Genomic DNA, 19,857 nt, shown 5'->3' on the forward strand with positions numbered 1-19,857 from the left:
TCTCTTGCTGAGCCTCTCCCCGTGTCTCTGTCTGGGTCACATGGTCAGTCATCAGTTGATTTCCCGGTGGTTAAAGCAAGCGTTTGTATGGGCTGGGCAATGAGGGGAGGCAGGTGCATCGGACCAGTATGGGTTTCAGTCACCTTCCCATCCTATTTCTGGATGATTGGGCAGGTGTGATGATCGTGGAGCTCTGGGCTTCCATCCTCATGTAGGACAGGGATGCTCTCTTGGTCTCTATGTGCCACTGGATGGCTGCCTGGGTGTCCCTTGCCCTCTCCACAAGGTGGTATAATTCACCTGCCCTTCCTCTCTCATTATTGAAGGTGATCTGGCTTCTCTGCTCCTGGAAAAAGTGCCTTCAAGCATTAAATATTTTGGCTACCAGGGATGCTTCGGAGAGAGCCAAAAGGATTGGGTTTTGTTGGGAGCAGGGGAGGTTGACTCAGGGCTACCTGCCAGGTAGCATGGTGGGGACAACATACCTGGGGCCCATTGGTTCTTTCTTAGCCCCAGCAAGATCCTTCCCACCTCTCTCCATTGTAATCCAATTCCCCCTTACCCAGGTGGGATCTAAACAGGATCTGAGGAGGAGTCAGGAGAGCCCATCTGGTGCCCTGAATCTCCTCATCTGCCAGGAACCAGAGCAGAAGACGTCTCCCTCGTGGATGCACTGAGGACAGGGATCCTATGGATTTGACCCTGGTTTGGTGTTGCACAAGCCCCATTCCCAGGCCTCTCCAAATCCACAATTTTTGCTGCTTCTTTCTTTGATGCCACCTCAGCCTCAGCCATTTCTTAAATGGTCCACAGCCTGACTTTTCAGAGCCAGGCAGGAGTCGAGTCTGCCTCATCATTGCACATCCATGCAGCACTAGCCACTCCTTGGTTCATAGTGATGTTCACAGTAGCCCCAGTGTTGGGTTCCTGAGAATTCACAAAAGAGGAGCCCCCTGTGGCAATGTGTCAGTAATGGATGTGGAACAAGACTTCAGCCAAGCACTGGGGATAGAAAAGTAAGTAAGACTCAGCCGTTGTCCAGAGAAGCTCAGGGTGTGGCTGAATAGGCAGTTTCTTTTGTCCTGAGGAAAATTGGGACATGCCTGCTTTCCAAAATTCTTCCTCTGAAGACCTGATCCAAGGCCTTAAATGCCATTATAAGCAAAATTCCTTTAAGTCTATTAACTCCATTTTAGTAAGGATTCAGTGACTAGATTTTACTGAACTGTGAAAAGAAAGACACTCACAATTTTCCCAAAGTTTTGGGCCCAATTCCCCTAAAAGAATTGAGGATTAGGGAGAAAGGAGATGATAGCACAAAGTCATCCCATTAAGTGCAGTTTCTTTGAATCTTCTGCTTTATCTTAAAAATGTTGTGTAATTTATATATTTTATTTTTCTATGTATTCCATAGTTGTCCTAATATAAAATTAATCATTTAAATTACACTGTCAAATGTAATGCATAAAAGGATGCATCATATTAATTTAGTAAGAACTTTCCGAATGTTGCAACAATGTGGATCATACATCTCTGGTTTTTCAAATGTATTGAGGCTTTCTTGGTGGACTAGCATATGGCCAGTTATGTCAATGTTTCATGGTCAAAAAAAAAAGTTGCAAATTGTGATTTAAGCATATAAAGTTGGATATATATCTATTCAGACTACATTGTTAGTTATGCTATTTATATTATCTATATTCTCACTTTTGTCTCCTTCATTCAGAGGCTAAGAAAGCTGTATGAAAGTCTACTGCTGTTATAATTCTTTACTTCTTTGTATCCGTAAAGTTTTGCTTTCTTCTTGCTACTATTTTTATCCAATGCCTAAAAAATCACTGAAGTCATTTATTGATAATTGTACCCTTACCATTACATTTCCACATTTTATTTGCCAAGTAATTTGTGCCCTCTGTTACACTCTTTCTAGGTCTCTTTATTTTTGATATTTCTTATACATAGAGTGTCATTTTAGTGTGTGGAGGTGGGGAGCAAGAGGTTTGTAGGAGAGGGGGTGGGTGAATTCCAAACTGAGGCATGTTTACTTTTACTGCTGTTGCTGCAGTTTTTTCTATTTTCCGTTTTCATAATTCTACACTATTTGTATAATTTAACTTAAAAATAGGCCTTTATATTTATTCCTTTTAACCATTTATTTTTGTCCTATCCCTTCAGCATATTGATATCTTGAGAATTTGAATCTTGGTTCTATTATTACATAACTCTCCCTCAGAGGCTTTTTATTGCTTAATTCAGTTTTTGAAAAAGTGTTGACCAAGACAGTACTAAGCTGTCCTTACCTTCAAAGGAGGCAGCTCTATAGGCTGGTAAATTTATTTGTCCATGTTCTTTTTTTTTTTTTTTTTAAAGTTCCCTTAAGAATCAAATATCCATTTTTTCATTCTATCCATATCAAAAAGTGAGGGGAAATTTATCAAATGCTTTTCTGAAGTCAAAACATACTAAGCCCATATCAAACCCACAGATCAAATAAATTTCTCCAAAAATGGGACTTTTAAAATATTTCAATTATATTCCTTTTTAAATCTTACAAGCCAACTTTCTGAAAATTATACCAAACAATAACACTAAACTGATCTGAGATTTTTTTACTATTCCCTCCTTTTTATTATTCAAAAGTACTAAGTTTTCTCAAATGCTTTTGTTTTAGCTGTAGCTTTGAGAATATCTGTTGGCTTTCGTCTGGTATTGCACTTTATAAATACATCTATATTTTTTGATACCCAGTATTTACAGATTACCAAATAATATAGTTTCACTGATGATTATCATGCAAAAGTTATTTATGTCTAAACACAAAGGATAATAGCTTATACACAAGGTTAATTGCAAATTGAATTCTTTGAGTCTCAGGTTCTACATTTCTAAAATGAGGATGATGCTTCCTACATTATTGTGTTATTATTAGAATTAAAGTACATAATAAATATAAAGTCCTTGGCAAATGGTAAGGAAAAGTCTTTAAATGTAGTTATTTGAATGCCTGTTTGTAACCATTATAAAGATTAGGAATAAAGACTGTTATAGAGCCTGTCAAATACCTTCATTTTTAGTTTTCTGACTAGGACTGCTTTGTGACAATAGAAAGAAGGTTGAAAAGTTTAGGCACACAGTTATTCACAGACTGTCAATTTTGAACTCTGCCAAGATAGTGGAGTTCATAGGACAGAGTACCTCAGGTGAGAGGTGCACAGAGAAAGAAGCTCAGAGACCTGTAGGCATATCTCTTGAATATTTAGCTGAGTACTTTTCAGCATATGGCTGTGAGAAAAAAAACTGGGGAAAGAGTCATTTGAAAGATTAGAGGGAATAGTGCCCATTACCTACTCAAAGCCAGAAACATTACCTATTTTCACCAACTAGACTGGAATATCTCATAACTCATTAGGCATTGGGTAGGGCACTCAGGAGAGTCTTATTTTAAAAATAAAGAATAATTAGCCCTTGAAAGAATCAAACTGTTTCCAAGTAACTTAGCTACATCCTACAATAAACTTCAAGAATATCTGTCGAAATTAAAAAACTACCTAGAACCCAAAAAGAAAAAACTCACAGTATTGGTTATATAATTAAAGATTATCAGAAATAAAAAAAGAGAGAAAATACAACCCATATTGAGGGAAAAAGTGAAACTGATTCAGAGCTAATAGTGAAGTTAGAATTAGCAGACAAGGACATTAAAATGGTTACTGTAACTATATTCAATATGTTCAAAAAGTTAAATATAGACACAGAATACATAAAGAAAATCCCAATCCAGCTTTTAGATATGAAATCTGTAATGTGTGAAGTGAAATCCACAGTGAATAGTAATGATGAGAGATTAGACGTTGCAAAAAAAATAAGATTGGTAAACCTGAAGACATACCAAGGGAAACTATCCAAAATAAAACGCAGAAGGAAAACAATAACTTAAAAATGAAAAGATCATCAGTGAGCTGTGAAACAACTGCAAGTGCCTAATATACATATAATGAATATCGCAAGGAATGAAGTAAAGAGGTACAGAAAAAAATACAGAAAGAAACAACGGTAAATTTCCAAACTTTATAAAAACTCTAAACCCACAGTTCCAAGAAGCTCAATGAAGCACAAGAAACAAATAAAACTACACTAATGATCATCATAATCAAGTTGCTCAAACCAGAAAATCTTAAAAGCAGCCACTGACATTGTAAAGACCTTCAGCACATTCTTCTTAGGATTTCCTCTCCAGATCGCTTTGACCCTTTCTCCTGTATATCATATATAGAATTTCATGAACAATATCATAATATAAGTAGAAACCAATTTTACATTGGTTAGTCTTAATTATTGAGTTCTACCTTCTGTTTAAGTAGGAGGGTGGGAAGATTCTTTTCCATTCTCTGCTATTGTTGAAGTAAAGACAAGGATTTGAGAGGAGATCCAAGATGGCCGCTTAGGAGGAACTCGGGAATGCAGCTCCGAGAGAAAGCACAGAGGGTGAGTGGACGCCGTATTTCCAGACTGATTTTTACTGCCCACAGACCAGGAGATTCACACGCAGAGAAGCCACACGGGTCGCCAGCGCCGCTGGAGCCGCTGGCGCCGCTGGCTTGAACGGCGCAGCCGCTGGGCCGGCACCCTGAGGCAACGGCGCACTGTATAAAGTGAGAGAGTCTGAGTCCCCTATAAGCCAGCAAGGGGAGCTGAAACGGGGAGCCAGGCCAGCGCCACGAATCTCAGAGCCACGGCTTTAGCCAACGCAGCGGCTCCGGAGGCAGATCAGATGAGACGGTGTCCCCTCTTACCCAGCAAGAAGACCTGAAACACAACTGAAACCGGGACGGTCCAGCTCTGTGGAGGAGGGGCGTTCTCCATAGGCACCCTGCTGTTCTGTACCAAGGCAATCCGCCACTACAGAGACTCCGTCACTACAGGGGCGGGCCAACATAGCGGAAGCAGTTCTAACTACACCCAGAAGTTCACACGGAAGCTGGGTGGAGCCCACAGCAGCTTAGCGAAGCCTCTGCAACCTGAGTGTGACTAGGCTGCCACCTTGTGGGCAGGGAAAACAGCAACCGCACAGGGGAACATCATAAAACAGTAACTCCCTGGGACAGAACACCTCGGGGGAAGAGCAGGGGGTTTATGAGTTCTGCCACAGCAGACTTAAAATTACCAAAATCAGAAAGACAACAACTACAAAGTCAGCAGGTGGAAAAATCCACAAAGATGGGAAGAAACCAGCGCAAAAAGGATGAAAACACCCAAAACCAGAACACTTCTCCTCATACAAGGGATCACAACTCCCCACCAGCAAGGGAACAAGACTGGACGGAGAATGAGTGTGATGAAATGACAGAATCAGCTTTCAGAAAGTGGATAATAAGAAACTTCCGTGAGCTAAAAGAACATGTTCTAACCCAATGCAAAGAAACTAAGAACCTTGAAAAAAGACTTGACGAAATGCTAACAAGAATGGACAACTTAGAGAGGAACATGAGCGAATTGATGGAGCTGAAAAACACAACACGAGAACTTCGTGAAGCATGCACAAGTTTCAACAGCCGAATTGACCAAGCAGAAGAAAGGATATCAGAGGTCGAAGATCAACTCAATGAAATAAAACGAGAAGGCAAGATTAGAGAAAACAGGGTAAAAAGGAATGAACAAAGTCAACAAGAAATATGGGACTATGTGAAAAGACCTAATCTACGTTTGATAGGTGTACCTGAATGTGACGAAGAGAATGCATCCAAGCTGGAAAATACTCTTCAGGATATTATCCAGGAAAACTTCCCCAACCTAACAAGGCAGGCCGAGATTCAAGTCCAGGAAATACAGAGAACACCACAAAGATACTCCTCTAGAAGAGCAACCCCAAGACACATAATCATCAGATTCACCAGGGTTGAAATGAAGGAGAAAATACTAAGGGCAGCCAGAGAGAAAGGTCGGGTTACCCACAAAGGGAAGCCCATCAGACTCACTGCAGATCTCTCAGCAGAAACCCTACAAGCCAGAAGAGAGTGGGGGCCGATATTCAACATCCTTAAGGAAAAGAACTTTCAACCCAGAATTTCGTATCCAGCCAAACTAAGCTTCATAAGTGAAGGAAAAATAAAATCCTTTGTGAACAAGCAAGAACTCAGAGAGTTCATCACCACCAGACCAGCTCTACAAGAGCTCCTGAAGGAGGCACTACACATAGAAAAGAACAACCAGTACCAGCCACTCCAAAAACACATGAAAAGGTAAAGAGCAGCAACACAATGAAGAATCTGCATCAACCAAAGGGCAAAACAGCCACCTAGCACCAAAATGACAGGACTGAATTCACACATAACAATATTAACCCTAAATGTAAACGGACTAAATGCCCCAATCAAAAGACACAGACTGGCAAATTGGATAAAAAGCCAAAACCCATCAGTGTGCTGTATCCAGGAAACCCATCTCGCATGCAAGGATACACAAAGGCTCAAAATAAAGGGATGGAGGAAGATTTACCAAGCAAATGGAGAGCAAAAAAAAGCAGGAGTTGCAATTCTCATCTCTGATAAAATAGACTTTAAAGCAACAAAGATCAAAAGAGACAAAGAAGGACATTACATAATGGTAAAAGGATCAATGCAGCAAGAAGAGCTAACGATCCTAAATATATATGCACCTAATACAGGAGCACCCAGATACATAAGGCAAGTTCTTAAAGACTTACAAAGAGACTTAGACTCCCACACAATAATAGTGGGAGACTTCAACACACCACTGTCAATATTAGACAGATCAACGAGACAGAAAATTAACAAGGATATCCAGGACTTGAACTCAGACCTGGAACAAGCAAACCTAATAGACATTTACAGAACTCTCCACCCCAAATCCACAGAATATACATTCTTCTCAGCACCACATCACACCTACTCTAAAATTGACCACATAATTGGAAGTAAATCACTCCTCAGCAAATGCAAAAGAACGGAAACCATAACAAACAGTCTCTCAGACCACAGTGCAATCAAGTTAGAACTCAGAATTCAGAAACCAACCCAGAACCGCACAGCTTCATGGAAAATGAACAACTTTCTCCTGAATGTTGACTGGATAAACAGTGAAATGAAGGCAGAAATAAAGACGTTCTTCGAAACCAACGAGAATGAAGACACCACATACCAGAATCTCTGGGACACATTTAAAGCAGTCTCTAGAGGAAAATATATAGCAATAAGTGCCCACATGAGAAGAAAGGAGAGATCTAAAATTGACACCCTATCGTCAAAATTGAAAGAGCTAGAGGAGCAAGATCAAAAAAACTCAAAACCTAGCAGAAGACAAGAAATAACTAAGATCAAAGCAGAATTGAAGGAGATAGAGACACGAAAAACCCTTCAAAAAATCAATAAATCCAGGAGCTGGTTTTTTGAAAAGATCAACAAAATAGACAGACCACTAGCCAGACTAATAAAAAAGAAAAGAGAGAATAACCAAATAGATGCAATAAAAAATGACAAAGGGGATATCACCACAGATTCCACAGAAATTCAAACCATCATCAGAGATTATTACAAACAACTCTATGCACATAAATTAGAAAACCTGGAGGAAATGGATAAATTCCTGGACAGCTGCCTCCTGCCAAGCCTAAACCAGGAAGAAGTCGAAACCCTGAATAGACCAATAACAAGGTCTGAAGTCGAGGCAGCAATTAAGAGCCTACCACCCAAAAAAAGCCCAGGCCCAGATGGGTTCACAGCCGAATTCTACCAGACATACAAAGAGGAACTGATACCATTCCTACTGAAACTATTCCAAATAATCCAAAAAGAGGGAATCCTTCCCAAATCATTTTATGAGACCAACATCATCCTAATACCAAAACCTGGCAGAGACTCAACAAGAAAAGAAAACTACAGGCCAATATCCATGATGAACATAGATGCAAAAATCTTCAATAAAATAATGGCAAGCCGATTACAACAACACATCAAAAAGCTTATCCACCATGATCAAGTAGGATTCATCCCGGGGATGCAAGGCTGGTTCAATATACGCAAGTCTATAAATGTAATTCACCACATAAACAGAACCAAAGACAAAAACCACATGATTATCTCAATTGATGCAGAGAAGGCCTTCGACAAAATTCAACAGCCCTTTATGCTAAAAACCCTCAATAAACTAGGTATCGATGGAACGTATCTCAAAATAATAAAAGCTATTTACGACAAACCGACAGCCAATATCATACTGAACGGGCAAAAACTGGAAGCATTCCCTTTGAAATCTGGCACTAGACAAGGATGCCCTCTCTCACCACTCCTATTCAATATAGTACTGGAAGTTCTAGCCAGAGCAATCAGGCAAGAAAAAGAAATAAAGGGTATTCAATTAGGAAAGGAGGAAGTCAAATTGTCTCTATTTGCAGACGACATGATTGTATATCTAGAAGACCCCCTCATCTCAGCCCAAAAGCTCCTGAAACTGATAAGCAACTTCAGCAAAGTCTCAGGATACAAAATCAATGTGCAAAAATCACAAGCGTTCCTATACACCAATAACAGACTTAAAGAGAGCCAAATCAAGAACGAACTGCCATTCACAATCGCTACAAAGAGAATAAAATACCTAGGAATACAACTAACAAGGAATGTAAAGGACCTCTTCAAGGAGAACTACAAATCACTGCTCAACGAAATAAGAGAGGACACAAACAGATGGAGAAACATTCCATGTTCATGGTTAGGAAGAATTAATATCGTGAAAATGGCCATACTGCCCAAAGTAATATACAGATTCAATGCTATCCCCATCAAGCTACCAATGACCTTCTTCACAGAACTGGAAAAAACCACCTTAAACTTCATATGGAACCAAAAGAGAGCCCGCATAGCCAAGTCAATTCTAAGCAAAAAGAACAAAGCAGGAGGCATCACACTACCAGACATCAAACTCTACTACAAGGCTACAGTAATCAAAACAGCATGGTACTGGTACCAAAACAGAGATATAGACCAATGGAACAGAACAGAGGCGTCGGAGGCAACACAACATATCTACAACCACCCGATCTTTGACAAACCTGATAAAAACAAGCAATGGGGAAAGGATTCCCTGTTCAATAAGTGGTGTTGGGAAAACTGGCTAGCCATATGCAGAAAGCAGAAACTGGACCCCTTCCTGACACCTTACACTAAAATTGACTCCAGATGGATTAAAGACTTAAACATAAGACCTAACACCATAAAAACACTAGAAGGAAACCTAGGCAAAACCATTCAGGACATAGGAGTAGGCAAGGACTTCATGACCAAAACACCAAAAGCATTGGCAACAAAAGCCAAAATAGACAAATGGGACCTAATCAAACTCCACAGCTTCTGCACAGCAAAAGAAACAGTCAATAGAGTGAATCGGCAACCAACAGAATGGGAAAAAATTTTTGCAGCCTACCCATCTGACAAAGGGCTGATATCCAGAATTTACAACGAGCTAAAAAAGATTTACAAGAAAAAAACAAACAAGCCCATTCAAAAGTGGGCGAAGGACATGAACAGATACTTTACAAAAGAAGACATACATGAGGCCAACAAGCATATGAAAAAATGCTCATCATCACTGGCCATTAGAGAAATGCAAATCAAAACTACATTGAGATACCATCTCACACCAGTTAGAATGGCAATCATTAAAAAATCTGGAGACAACAGATGCTGGAGAGGATGTGGAGAAATAGGAACACTTTTACACTGTTGGTGGGAGTGTAAATTAGTTCAACCATTGTGGAAAACAGTGTGGCGATTCCTCAAGGACCTAGAAATAGAAATTCCATTTGACCCAGCAATCCCATTACTGGGCATATATCCAAAGGATTATAAATCGTTCTACTATAAGGACACATGCACACGAATGTTCATTGCAGCACAGTTTACAATAGCAAAGACCTGGAACCAACCCAAATGCCCATCGATGATAGACTGGACAGGAAAAATGTGGCACATATACACCATGGAATATTATGCAGCCATTAAAAATGAAGAGTTCGCGTCCTTTGTAGGGACATGGATGAACCTGGAAACCATCATTCTCAGCAAACTGACACAAGAACACAAAATCAAACACCACATGTTCTCACTCATAGGCGGGTGTTGAACAAGGAGAACACATGGACACAGGGAGGGGAGCACTATACATGGGGGTCTGTTGTGGGGGAGTGGGGGGGACAGCGGGGGGGTGGGGAATTGGGGAGGGATAGCATGGGGAGAAATGCCAGATATGGGTGAAGGGGAGGAAGGCAGCAAATCACACTGCCACGTATGCACCTAAGCAACAACCTTGCATGTTTTTCACATGTACCCCAAAACCTAAAATGCAATAAAAAAAAAAAAAAAATAAAATAAAAAAAAAAAAAAAAAAAAAAAAAAAAAAGACAAGGATTGTCATAAATGAAAGCAACACTTACTGAGTAGTTTCATCAGTTATTTTTCTTATAGTACCTTATAAAATCTTTGCAACGATCCTGTGTTATCCCAATTTTATAGATGCAAGAAAAGCCTCAATCAGCAAAATATCCAGTGTAGCACAACCAGAATGTGTAATATCTAGCTGATTCCAAAGTATACACTTTCTATTACTTGAGGTTAAAGTTTTAGATTTTAAAATTAAAAAATGCCTTGACTAAGTGGAAATTATCCCCATTACCTAACTAGTAGATGTTATAGTTGTCTTCTCAACAAGGATTCTGTAACTTCTTAATTTTGCATCTATTTCCCCATCCACCATAGGGCATTAGGGATTGATCCCAGCTCCTGAGGTGGATTTTGATTAGTCCAAGCTAGTCTGGGTGTCCCAATATTCTTGCTTAGAGTAGAGATAACCAGGCTAACACTCATAAGCTAGTACCTTGACTTGGATCTTGTTCAGGATAAATATATAGCCACCTTTTGTGATGAACAATAAGCATAAAGTTTTTTGGGGCAAACTCTAAAAAAAGTTTCCTCACTTTAAAAAAAGGCAATAGAGTGATGGTCTTCCCCTCTCATGAGATACAAACAAAGAAACATGCAGTGGCAATTACAATTAGCAATTATCCTAAAACCAACATTGAGATGAAGCCATGGATGGCAGAGAAAGATGGAAATAGCCTGACGTTGTAAATATATAATTATACAAGTAGATTAATCCATCTTGACCTCACCCTTCTTTTGATTTCCCATTCCATGAGCTAGTTAAATAAAATTTTTGTTTCTGTTTTTCTGTAATGGTGGTTATTGTTTCTTACTGTTTAATGCTACAATTTACCTGAATGCCAAGACAAAATTAATCTTGATTTAATTTGAAGTAGGAATAAGGGATGAGCAAGATGATGGTAAGCCCCAATATCTTAGGGACAAGCCTAAAATTGTGACCTGGGATGGTAGAGATACAGGAAAAGTAAATATGTAAAGAGGATGCCATTATTTGGCATATTTCACACTGCTTCCTTCTGTGGCTTGAACATGTGTCCTACCCAAACTTCATGTTGAAGCTTAAATCCCCACTGTATTTGGGGAAGTGATTACATCCGGAGGGCTCCACCCTCATGAATGGATTAGTTACTTATAAAAAGGCTGGAGGAAACTAGCCTAGTTTCTTCTGTTCTTCCCACCTTCTACCATGTGAGGACACAGTGTTCATCGTCCTTTGCCTTTTCTGTCATTTCTGCTATGTGCTGACACCTAGCCAGTGCTATATATGAGGAGCAAGCCTTCACCACACACCAAACCTACTAGCAGCTAAATCTTGGACTGCCCAGCCCCAGAACTGTGAGAAATAATTTTTGTTGTTTACAAATTCCCTAGTCTCAGGTATTTTGTTATAGCAGCACAAATGGGCTAAGAAACTTTCTATAAACAACTCTCATGTCAATAGATCATTGCCTTGGCAATTGTAGCTGAGATGCCACTTTTCAAGAACGCGAGGCAACGTGCTGGAAACCGTAGCCTACAGAACTGAAGTCACGCCTCCCATGCGAGCTCTGGAGGGAGCACTTTATGTGTTGCACTGAGGGTAGTCTCCGGAAACGCGATTCGCAGCGGGCGCCGGAAGCTGTCTTGTGTCTCCAGCTGTGGCCGTGGACTGTTACACTACACGTACTGAAGGGGCTGGGTACGTGTTTTCCTTCAGGACCGGAGCGGAGAGGAGCCGGGATCGCGGCGGCAATGGAACAGGCCTCGGAAAGGCGCACGGCCAGCGCGCTGTTTGCGGGGTTCCGGGCCTTGGGGCTTTTCAGCAACGACATTCCACACGTGGTGCGGTTCAGCGCGCTCAAGCGCCGGTTCTATGTAACAACCTGCGTAGGCAAGAGTTTCCACACCTATGACGTGAGTGACTTCTTTGGTCGGCTTCCCAGGAATCATCCTCCCCGACCCCTAACTCTGTCCTGGAGCGATCCGGTTCTCTTTTCCCATCTACCACGGGCTTCCCTTCTTTAACCCTTCTCTGTCCTACTAATGTTTCACCATCCGGACACATAACACGTGCTGATTTAGCATTTGCAGTCTTCCTAGGGCGAGTTTCAGAGGCAGGCTGGCCAAGGGGAAACTGCTAGACAACATCTCAGTTCTATGGCAATAATTTTTGTCCAGTGAATACTTACTGATCGTCCCTTGAAGGTGGAAACACAATTAAGACAAATCTCTACCTCTTGCATTCTTAATGAGAGAGAAAAACACTCACGCTATTACGTTATTGGTGACACGATCTGGGTTAGAAATTCACACTAGGTAGACTACATTAGGAAGATCAGAGAGGGCGAGATTAATTACAGTTAAGGAAAATATCTGATACCAATTAGTTATTTTCAACTAACTCTAAGTGTCTGGCACTGTTACTCTAAGCCTTGCAGCCGCTTCTTGGCAAGGTAGAGATCATTATACCGTAGCACCTTCATATGAACTATAAAGGTAAATTTCGGCCGGGCGCGGTGGCTCAGCCTGTAATCCCAGCACTTTGGGAGGCCAAGGCAGGCCGATCACGAGGTCAGGATATCGAGACCATCCTGGCCAACAGGGTGAAACACCGTCTCTACTAAAAGTACAAAAATTAGCTGGTCATGGTGGCGCGTGCCAGTAGTCCCAGCTACTTGGGAGGCTGAGGTGGGAGAATTGCTTGAACCCGTGAGGTGGGGGTTGCAGTGAGCCGAGATCGGGCCACTGCACTCCAGCCTGGCAACAGAGCAAGACTCGTTTCAAAAAAAAAAAAAAAAAAAAAAAAAAAGAACACAGAAGTAAATTTCAGAAAAATTGTTACTTGTCAGTGTTGATTTTTTTTTCCTTTAAGAGCTCATCAATCATTGTAATAGTGTCTCTTGTTTACTAATTTCTTTTGTCTTCTCCAAAAGAATGTAAGGTCTGTGAGAGCAGGAACCTTGATGATGAGAATGGTAATAGTGTTAAGTACTTTCTTTTCTGGAAAACATGTTGTTGTAGAGTTGTCTCTCTTGGAGGATTGTGAATATCAAATGGATTATTAGCAAGAAAAGCTGGGAGTTGGGAACCAGTTAAGTTAGTGGAAGAGGAAAGTGAGGGCTGAGTTGAGGTCAAGAGCAGTTGGGTTTCTCAGTCTGGGTTGGTAATGGAGACAGGGTGTGTTAGAACCATACCATTAATCCTGTGAGAGTATTATTATCATTCTCTGCACTTGGTCCTTGCTTGCTAACTTTTGCTGATTATGTTTTCTTCTTGGAAATGTAATTTTTCTAAGTTTCTCTCTTAAAGAGCTTTTGAAATCTTGTCTTTGGTACAGTATCTTTCCTGACACTGTGTTACTCACAAACACATGTGTTTTTCCCTTTATTCTACTTCCAAAGAAACCCCTTTGGTTAGGAGGGTTACCTATTTGCACATTTTATAAAGTTAACAATTTACTTAGAGTGCATTGACATTTAGTCACAATAAAGATGGCTTTTAAGGTCTCCTCTAGTTCTAACACTGATGTTACATTCGTAACATCATGGCATGTAAATGCTCTTTACCCAGACTGTACACTGCTCAGACTAGCCAATGCATTGGGCTATGACCTCAGAAACTGAAAATACTTGGGAGTGAAAAAAACAAAAAAATAGTGCTAATGAACCTAAGTCACTAATTGGGTCTACAAGTGCTCTGTCCCATGACTATGACTATATATGCTGTCCCCAGTCAGACTTTCTACAGTCCTACAGAGTAGCTGCTTGTACAGGGGAAACTAGACAAGTTGTGAATAGGTGGTGGTAGTGATGGTAGCGGCTATGATGTATTGAGCAATTACTATATGACTGGCCCATTCTGTTTTACACAAATTTACTCATTGAATCCTTTTAACAGTCCCATAAAGTAAGTAAATTCCTGTTTTACAGATGAAGAATTTGAGGCACATGGAGCTTATTTTTCTAGGGTCATACAGTTGGATCAGTAGCCATGATTGAGTCAGCAAATTAGAGTCTGCAAGCCAGTCTAGCCCACTGCTTGTTTTTGTATAACCTAGGAGTTCTGAAAGATTTCGACATGTTTAAATGTTTGCAGGGTCAGGCTGGGGGTGGGGAGAAGGATATTTCATGACATGCAAACTTTGTGAAAATCAAATGTCAGTATCTATGGATAAACGTTTAATACACTCATGCACATTATTTATGTATTGTGTATGGCTGTTTTCGTGCTACAGTGGCAGAAGTGAGTAGTTGCCACAGAGACCACATGCATGGCCTGCAAAGCCTAAAATATTTAATATTTTGGCTCATTATAAAAAACTTTTGCCTACCCTTTCCATCACCACTCCTGGTGAAATATAGTTGAAAATACAAACTTTCCTAATAATAAAAATTAGGGTCAGTAAGTGTCTTTCTTATGAAGGACAGCATAGCAAATATACGTATGAGGTTGTATCTTTATCTTCAGGTGTTAGATTATTATGATTGTGTTTGTTAATGAAAATTTAACCTTTTTTCTTTTTTTAAACAGGTTCAGAAACTGAGTCTGGTTGCAGTAAGTAAGTATAGACTTTATTCTGAATTTATGCATATCTAAAAATTTTTTTTTATTTTGACATAAATTTGAGATTTACAGAACATATAAGGAAGCCAGGGTAACATGTATGTCTGATAAACTTAAATATCAGAAACAAAAAAGGATACCAGGATAGAATCATGTTTTGCTTTCAGTTGTTACATATCTTTTATCTTTTTTAATCTGAAACTGTTCTTTAGACTTTCTTTGTGCTTCATGATATTGACACATTGACATTTTTGAAGAGTACAGGTTCATTTAGAATGTCCTTCAGTTTGAGTTTTTTTTGACATTTCTTCAGGATTAGATTCAGGTTGTACCCTTTGGCAGGAATCACAGTGAATTGTATCGGAAGGCACATGCTGTTGGTTAGTTCTATTCCTGGCAGTCATTGGTTAGGAGGCTCCATTTTAAAGTTAGTGTTTTGGCCTTGGTTATCAATAAGTATCCTTTGGTAGTATGCACTGGGACTGTGTAAATATCCTAGTACTCTTCAAAGTTATCACCTCTGCTTTTAGCATTTTATGATGATACTTGCCTGAATCAGTTATTAGTATGATGGTTGCCAAATACATGTTGATTATCCTTAATCTAAAAATTTGAAACCCAAAATGCTCCAAAGTCTGAAACTTTTTGAGAACTGACATGATGTTCAAAGGGAAATGTTCATTGGAACATTTCTGATTTCAGATTTTCAGATTAGTAATGTTCACCTGGTTATGCAAATAGTCCAAAATCCAAAACACTCTGAAATCTGAAACCCTTCTGGTCTCAAGCATTTCAGATAAAGCATTGTCAGCCTGAAGTTATTTTCTTTTGCCATTATTCCTTCTACTGTAAGGAAAAGTTTACCCTTTTCTCACATTTTGGTATGTTTTTTCAGTGGAAGAGTTTTGTTTTGTTTTGTTTTTGAGATGGAGTTTAGCTCTTCTTGCCTGGGCTGGAGTGCAGTGGCGCGATCTTGGCTCACTGCGACCTCCACCTCCCGAGTTCAAGCGATTCTCCTGCCTCGGCCTCCTGAGTAGCTGGGAGTACAGGCATGCACATCTATGCCCAGCTAATTTTGTATTTTTAGTAGAGATGGAGATTCTCCATGCTGGTCAGGCTGGTCTCAAAATCCTGACCTCAGGTGATCTGCCCATCTCAACCTCCCAAAGTACTGGGATTACAGGCTTGAGCCATCGCACCGACCTTGTTTTTTTTTTTTTTTTTTTTTTTTTTAACTATCTAATAGGATAAAGCATTTCTCAGGGCTGAGAGATACTAATTTTACCATCAAATATGGTCCTTGTGAGAGAAACAGAAAAGACCTACAAGGACTGTAATGTGTATGTCTATTAAACTTATATTTTAATAATAGATTAGAAGGCAGAAGAAGAGCATTGGAACTTAAGTTGAATACAAAAGTGAATGATAAATCTATAGAAACAGGATTATGCAAACAAATCCTAATACGGAATTTGCAGCATGAAAAATACAACAATCCTCTGTCTTCTAACCCTTATGCCCCAAAAGAGGAAATGAAAAGGTCAGTATGACCAGGATAATGAGAGAAGAATCACATGTCACGTGAGAAATGCTAGATTGATAGGCATATTTACCTGGAGAAGACTGTAGAAACAATACTGTCTTTAAATGTTTTAGGAGTGGACATATAGACTACCATATGGAATATTTTTGGTTTGGTCCAAAGGGTAGAGTTAGAGATCTAGGTTTTGAGTTACTTTTAAAATTTTTCTGGAGTTATTAGTGAACTTGATGTTCCAGAAGATATTCACATGTTCACATGGACCAAGCATGGTGGCTCATGCCTGTAATCCCAGCACTTTGGAAGGCTGAGGCGGGCAGATCACCTGAGGTTGGGAGTTCAAGACCAGCCTGTCTAACATGGCAAAACTCTGCCTCTACTAAAAATGCAAAAATTAGCCGGTCATGGTAGTACACACTGGTAAGCCTAACTACTTGGGAGGCTGAGGCAGGAGAATCACTTGAACTCAGGAGGCGGATGTTGGAGCGCGCCGAGGTTGCATGACTGCCCTCCAGCCTGGGTGGCACAACGAGACTACATCTCTCAAAAAAAAGAAAAAAAAAAAAGGTGTTCACATGAAGACTGGATGACTGTCAGAGCTTTGTGTATCAAATGACAGTTTTTTTCCAAATAACCTCAAAAAGCTTCTTTTCATTTCTCTAGGATTATGTTTTTATTTCTGCAAATCCTAGACATTTGTTCTCTTAGGGAAGGACAAGGTGATTTCCTATCCTTAGTTTCATAGTTACTTCTAGATATCTAAAATATTTTAGTCAAAATTTTATACTCTGATTCTCAACTTTGATCTTTATAAATATTTTTAAATTATAGCCATGAAAAAATATTACATGTATGTATACTTGAGGTTTCTCTTTAACATCTTAAAAATTCTTGTTTCCTTCATTTTGTATTTTCTCCTAGGTAATTCTGTTCCACAGGATATCTGCTGTATGGCAGCCGATGGCAGATTAGTCTTTGCTGCATATGGAAATGTTTTCTCTGCATTTGCCCGTAATAAAGAGGTTTGTATCACTAAACTATTTTAACTTGTTTGTCTTTTGCAGTCAGCAGTTATTTGTCATAATAGTGGAGGGAACTTTAATTTTGTCATTCTTTACCTGGCACACTCTGGAAATATACAGTATTATTTTATTTCTAATGTATATTCAGTTTTCTGGAGGAAGATAAATTTTCAGAAAAGGCTTACTTAAAGCTGGTGCTTTACTCAGTTTCTTTGTCAGAGATGAGTATCAGAATTACTTGGACACCTTCTTTACAATTTTTTATGCCCAGTCAGTTCCCATCTCAGTTTTTTGTTCTGTGTATTTGTTGAGATAGGATGTAATGTGTATTATTAAGTGTTTTTTTTTTTTTAATGCTTTCCTGGGAATATTTTACTACCACTTTATGTTGATTGGTTATTCACTAATCATAACTTAGCTCATAACTCTTTTTCTAAAAACCAGATGCTTGTTTCCCATTTAGAGAATGCTAGATTCTATGTTTTCTCCACTGCTAAGAAAAGAGCTTTTTGAGTCTAAATCTACCAGTTTTCTGAATTTGTCCTGGAACAACTAGCTTGAGAGATGACCTGGCTTTAGTGGTCTAGAATGAAAGGAAAAGTAGGAATGGGGATACAAAGATAGCCAAATGATAATATCACTGTACTTGTCAGGGACTTGGAGTGAGGTGGTTCTCACAGTCTTTTATCATCGCTACCTGTGGCAGAGGAAGGTAACTTACCTGTGGAGTTCTTTAATAGAAGGTATTCAGATTTTTAGAATTAGGAAAAATGTTCATTTTTGTATTGTTTATAGTTTTCTCGGGGAGATATATGTGATTCACATGAGGAGACTTTATCCTATATGTATATCCTATATGTGGTTCAGACGCAGAGACTTTAATAAAGGACCTATATGCACAGGTATGGTCAGGGTTAGTGGAACAAAGTAGGGGTGGGGAGGCATCAGACACTATCAACTGTAGGAAGTTGTTACCATCCCTAATGCCAAAGGGCCAAGAAGGAACTGTTATTGGAATCTCGCGAGGACTGAAACCATGGAGAAAGGGCTATACTTTTGGAAGGATCAGCTACCGTAAGGGTCTCTGTTAAAGCAGAGAGATATGGGGAAGAAGACCCCGAATCCCCCTTTCCTAACTCATCTGATGGCCAGTTGATTATGGAGTATATAGAGATCAGCCTTCTGGAACATACCATCTCGCTAGGATATATGTAGTTGCACTGATTGAATTGGGTGAGGGACCTAGGTCTGTGTGCATGCTTCTTCTCTAACCTAAGTTGGAAGGCTGAGCCTCAGAGGTCTCATTTCTTTGTTCTTAATGAACAGTTTACCTTCTTATTGTTGAACTGGCTGAGGGAGCAGATGAACACGCCTGGTTCCTTGATATTTATGCGTTCATCCTAACCTTGAATAATCAAGAGTTGGGCTACATTTCTTAACAGAAGCATCTCAGGATTAGCATGTTTTTGGGATAATATGAACAATATGACATGATGACTGAGTAATATGAAATTCTTTTAAACTTTGATGTTGTAGATAGTACATACCTTTAAGGGTCATAAGGCAGAAATCCATCTCTTGCAACCCTTTGGAGACCACATTATCTCTGTTGATACTGACAGCATTCTTATTATTTGGCACATATATTCAGAAGGTAAGAGTTAACAATTTATTTGCTTTATCTTAGGGTAGTATGTGTTTAGTTAAAATTTAAAATCTGTGTCAATATCTATGCCAGAGGTTTTGCCTGTAAATAGTAAAAAAAAAAAAAAAAAATTAAAAATCTTGAACATGTATAAGAAAAAAAGTTCTAAGAAAGGGATAAACAACTTTAGCAAGTTAACTACTTATAAATTGTTGGATGTGCTTACCTCAACTAATATATTTTCCATTGCTATTTTGTTATAATACATTATTACAAAATGATTTGTTATATTGTTTTCCCTATGGAGTGAATATTGATGTATTTTCGTACCTGAATAATTCTTGGTTTGTATTTCAACTTTCAGTAAAGGAGACTTTAATAGTAAACTTGATCTTATAATCAGAAGGAAAATATACATCCTTTTCCTAGGGATATGAATCAGTTTCTTTCAACTGTGATAGTCTTAGACAGTGGCTATGTTTATGGGATTATGTATCTTTTATTTATTTTTATTTTTTTGAGACAGAGTTTTGCTCTTGATACCGAGGCTGGAGTGCAATGGCGCGATCTCGGCTCACCGCAACCTCCGCCTCCCGGGTTCAGGCAATTCTCCTGAGTAGCTGGGATTACAGGCACATGCCACCATGCCCAGCTAAT

General features: G+C 39.4%; 1 protein-coding gene across 1 annotated transcript in view; it reads left to right on the top strand.

Annotated features, from left to right (window-relative positions):
• The first annotated feature begins 12,056 nt into the window (after nucleotides 1–12,056).
• The window catches only part of WDR36 (WD repeat domain 36), a 38,002-nt gene continuing 30,201 nt past the window's right edge, over nucleotides 12,057–19,857 (top strand). Inside the window, exons 1-4 of the mRNA XM_012473938.3 lie at nucleotides 12,057–12,344; nucleotides 14,961–14,988; nucleotides 17,455–17,555; nucleotides 19,092–19,209. Of these exons, the coding sequence (XP_012329361.2) occupies nucleotides 12,183–12,344; nucleotides 14,961–14,988; nucleotides 17,455–17,555; nucleotides 19,092–19,209 (409 nt within the window). The 5' untranslated portion in view covers nucleotides 12,057–12,182. The remainder of the gene's footprint in view (nucleotides 12,345–14,960; nucleotides 14,989–17,454; nucleotides 17,556–19,091; nucleotides 19,210–19,857) is intronic.

This window comes from Aotus nancymaae, unplaced genomic scaffold, assembly GCF_030222135.1.
Source record: "Aotus nancymaae isolate 86718 unplaced genomic scaffold, 86718_ANA_hifiasm-v0.15.2.pri h1tg000014l, whole genome shotgun sequence".
NCBI classification, from domain to species: domain Eukaryota; kingdom Metazoa; phylum Chordata; class Mammalia; order Primates; family Aotidae; genus Aotus; species Aotus nancymaae.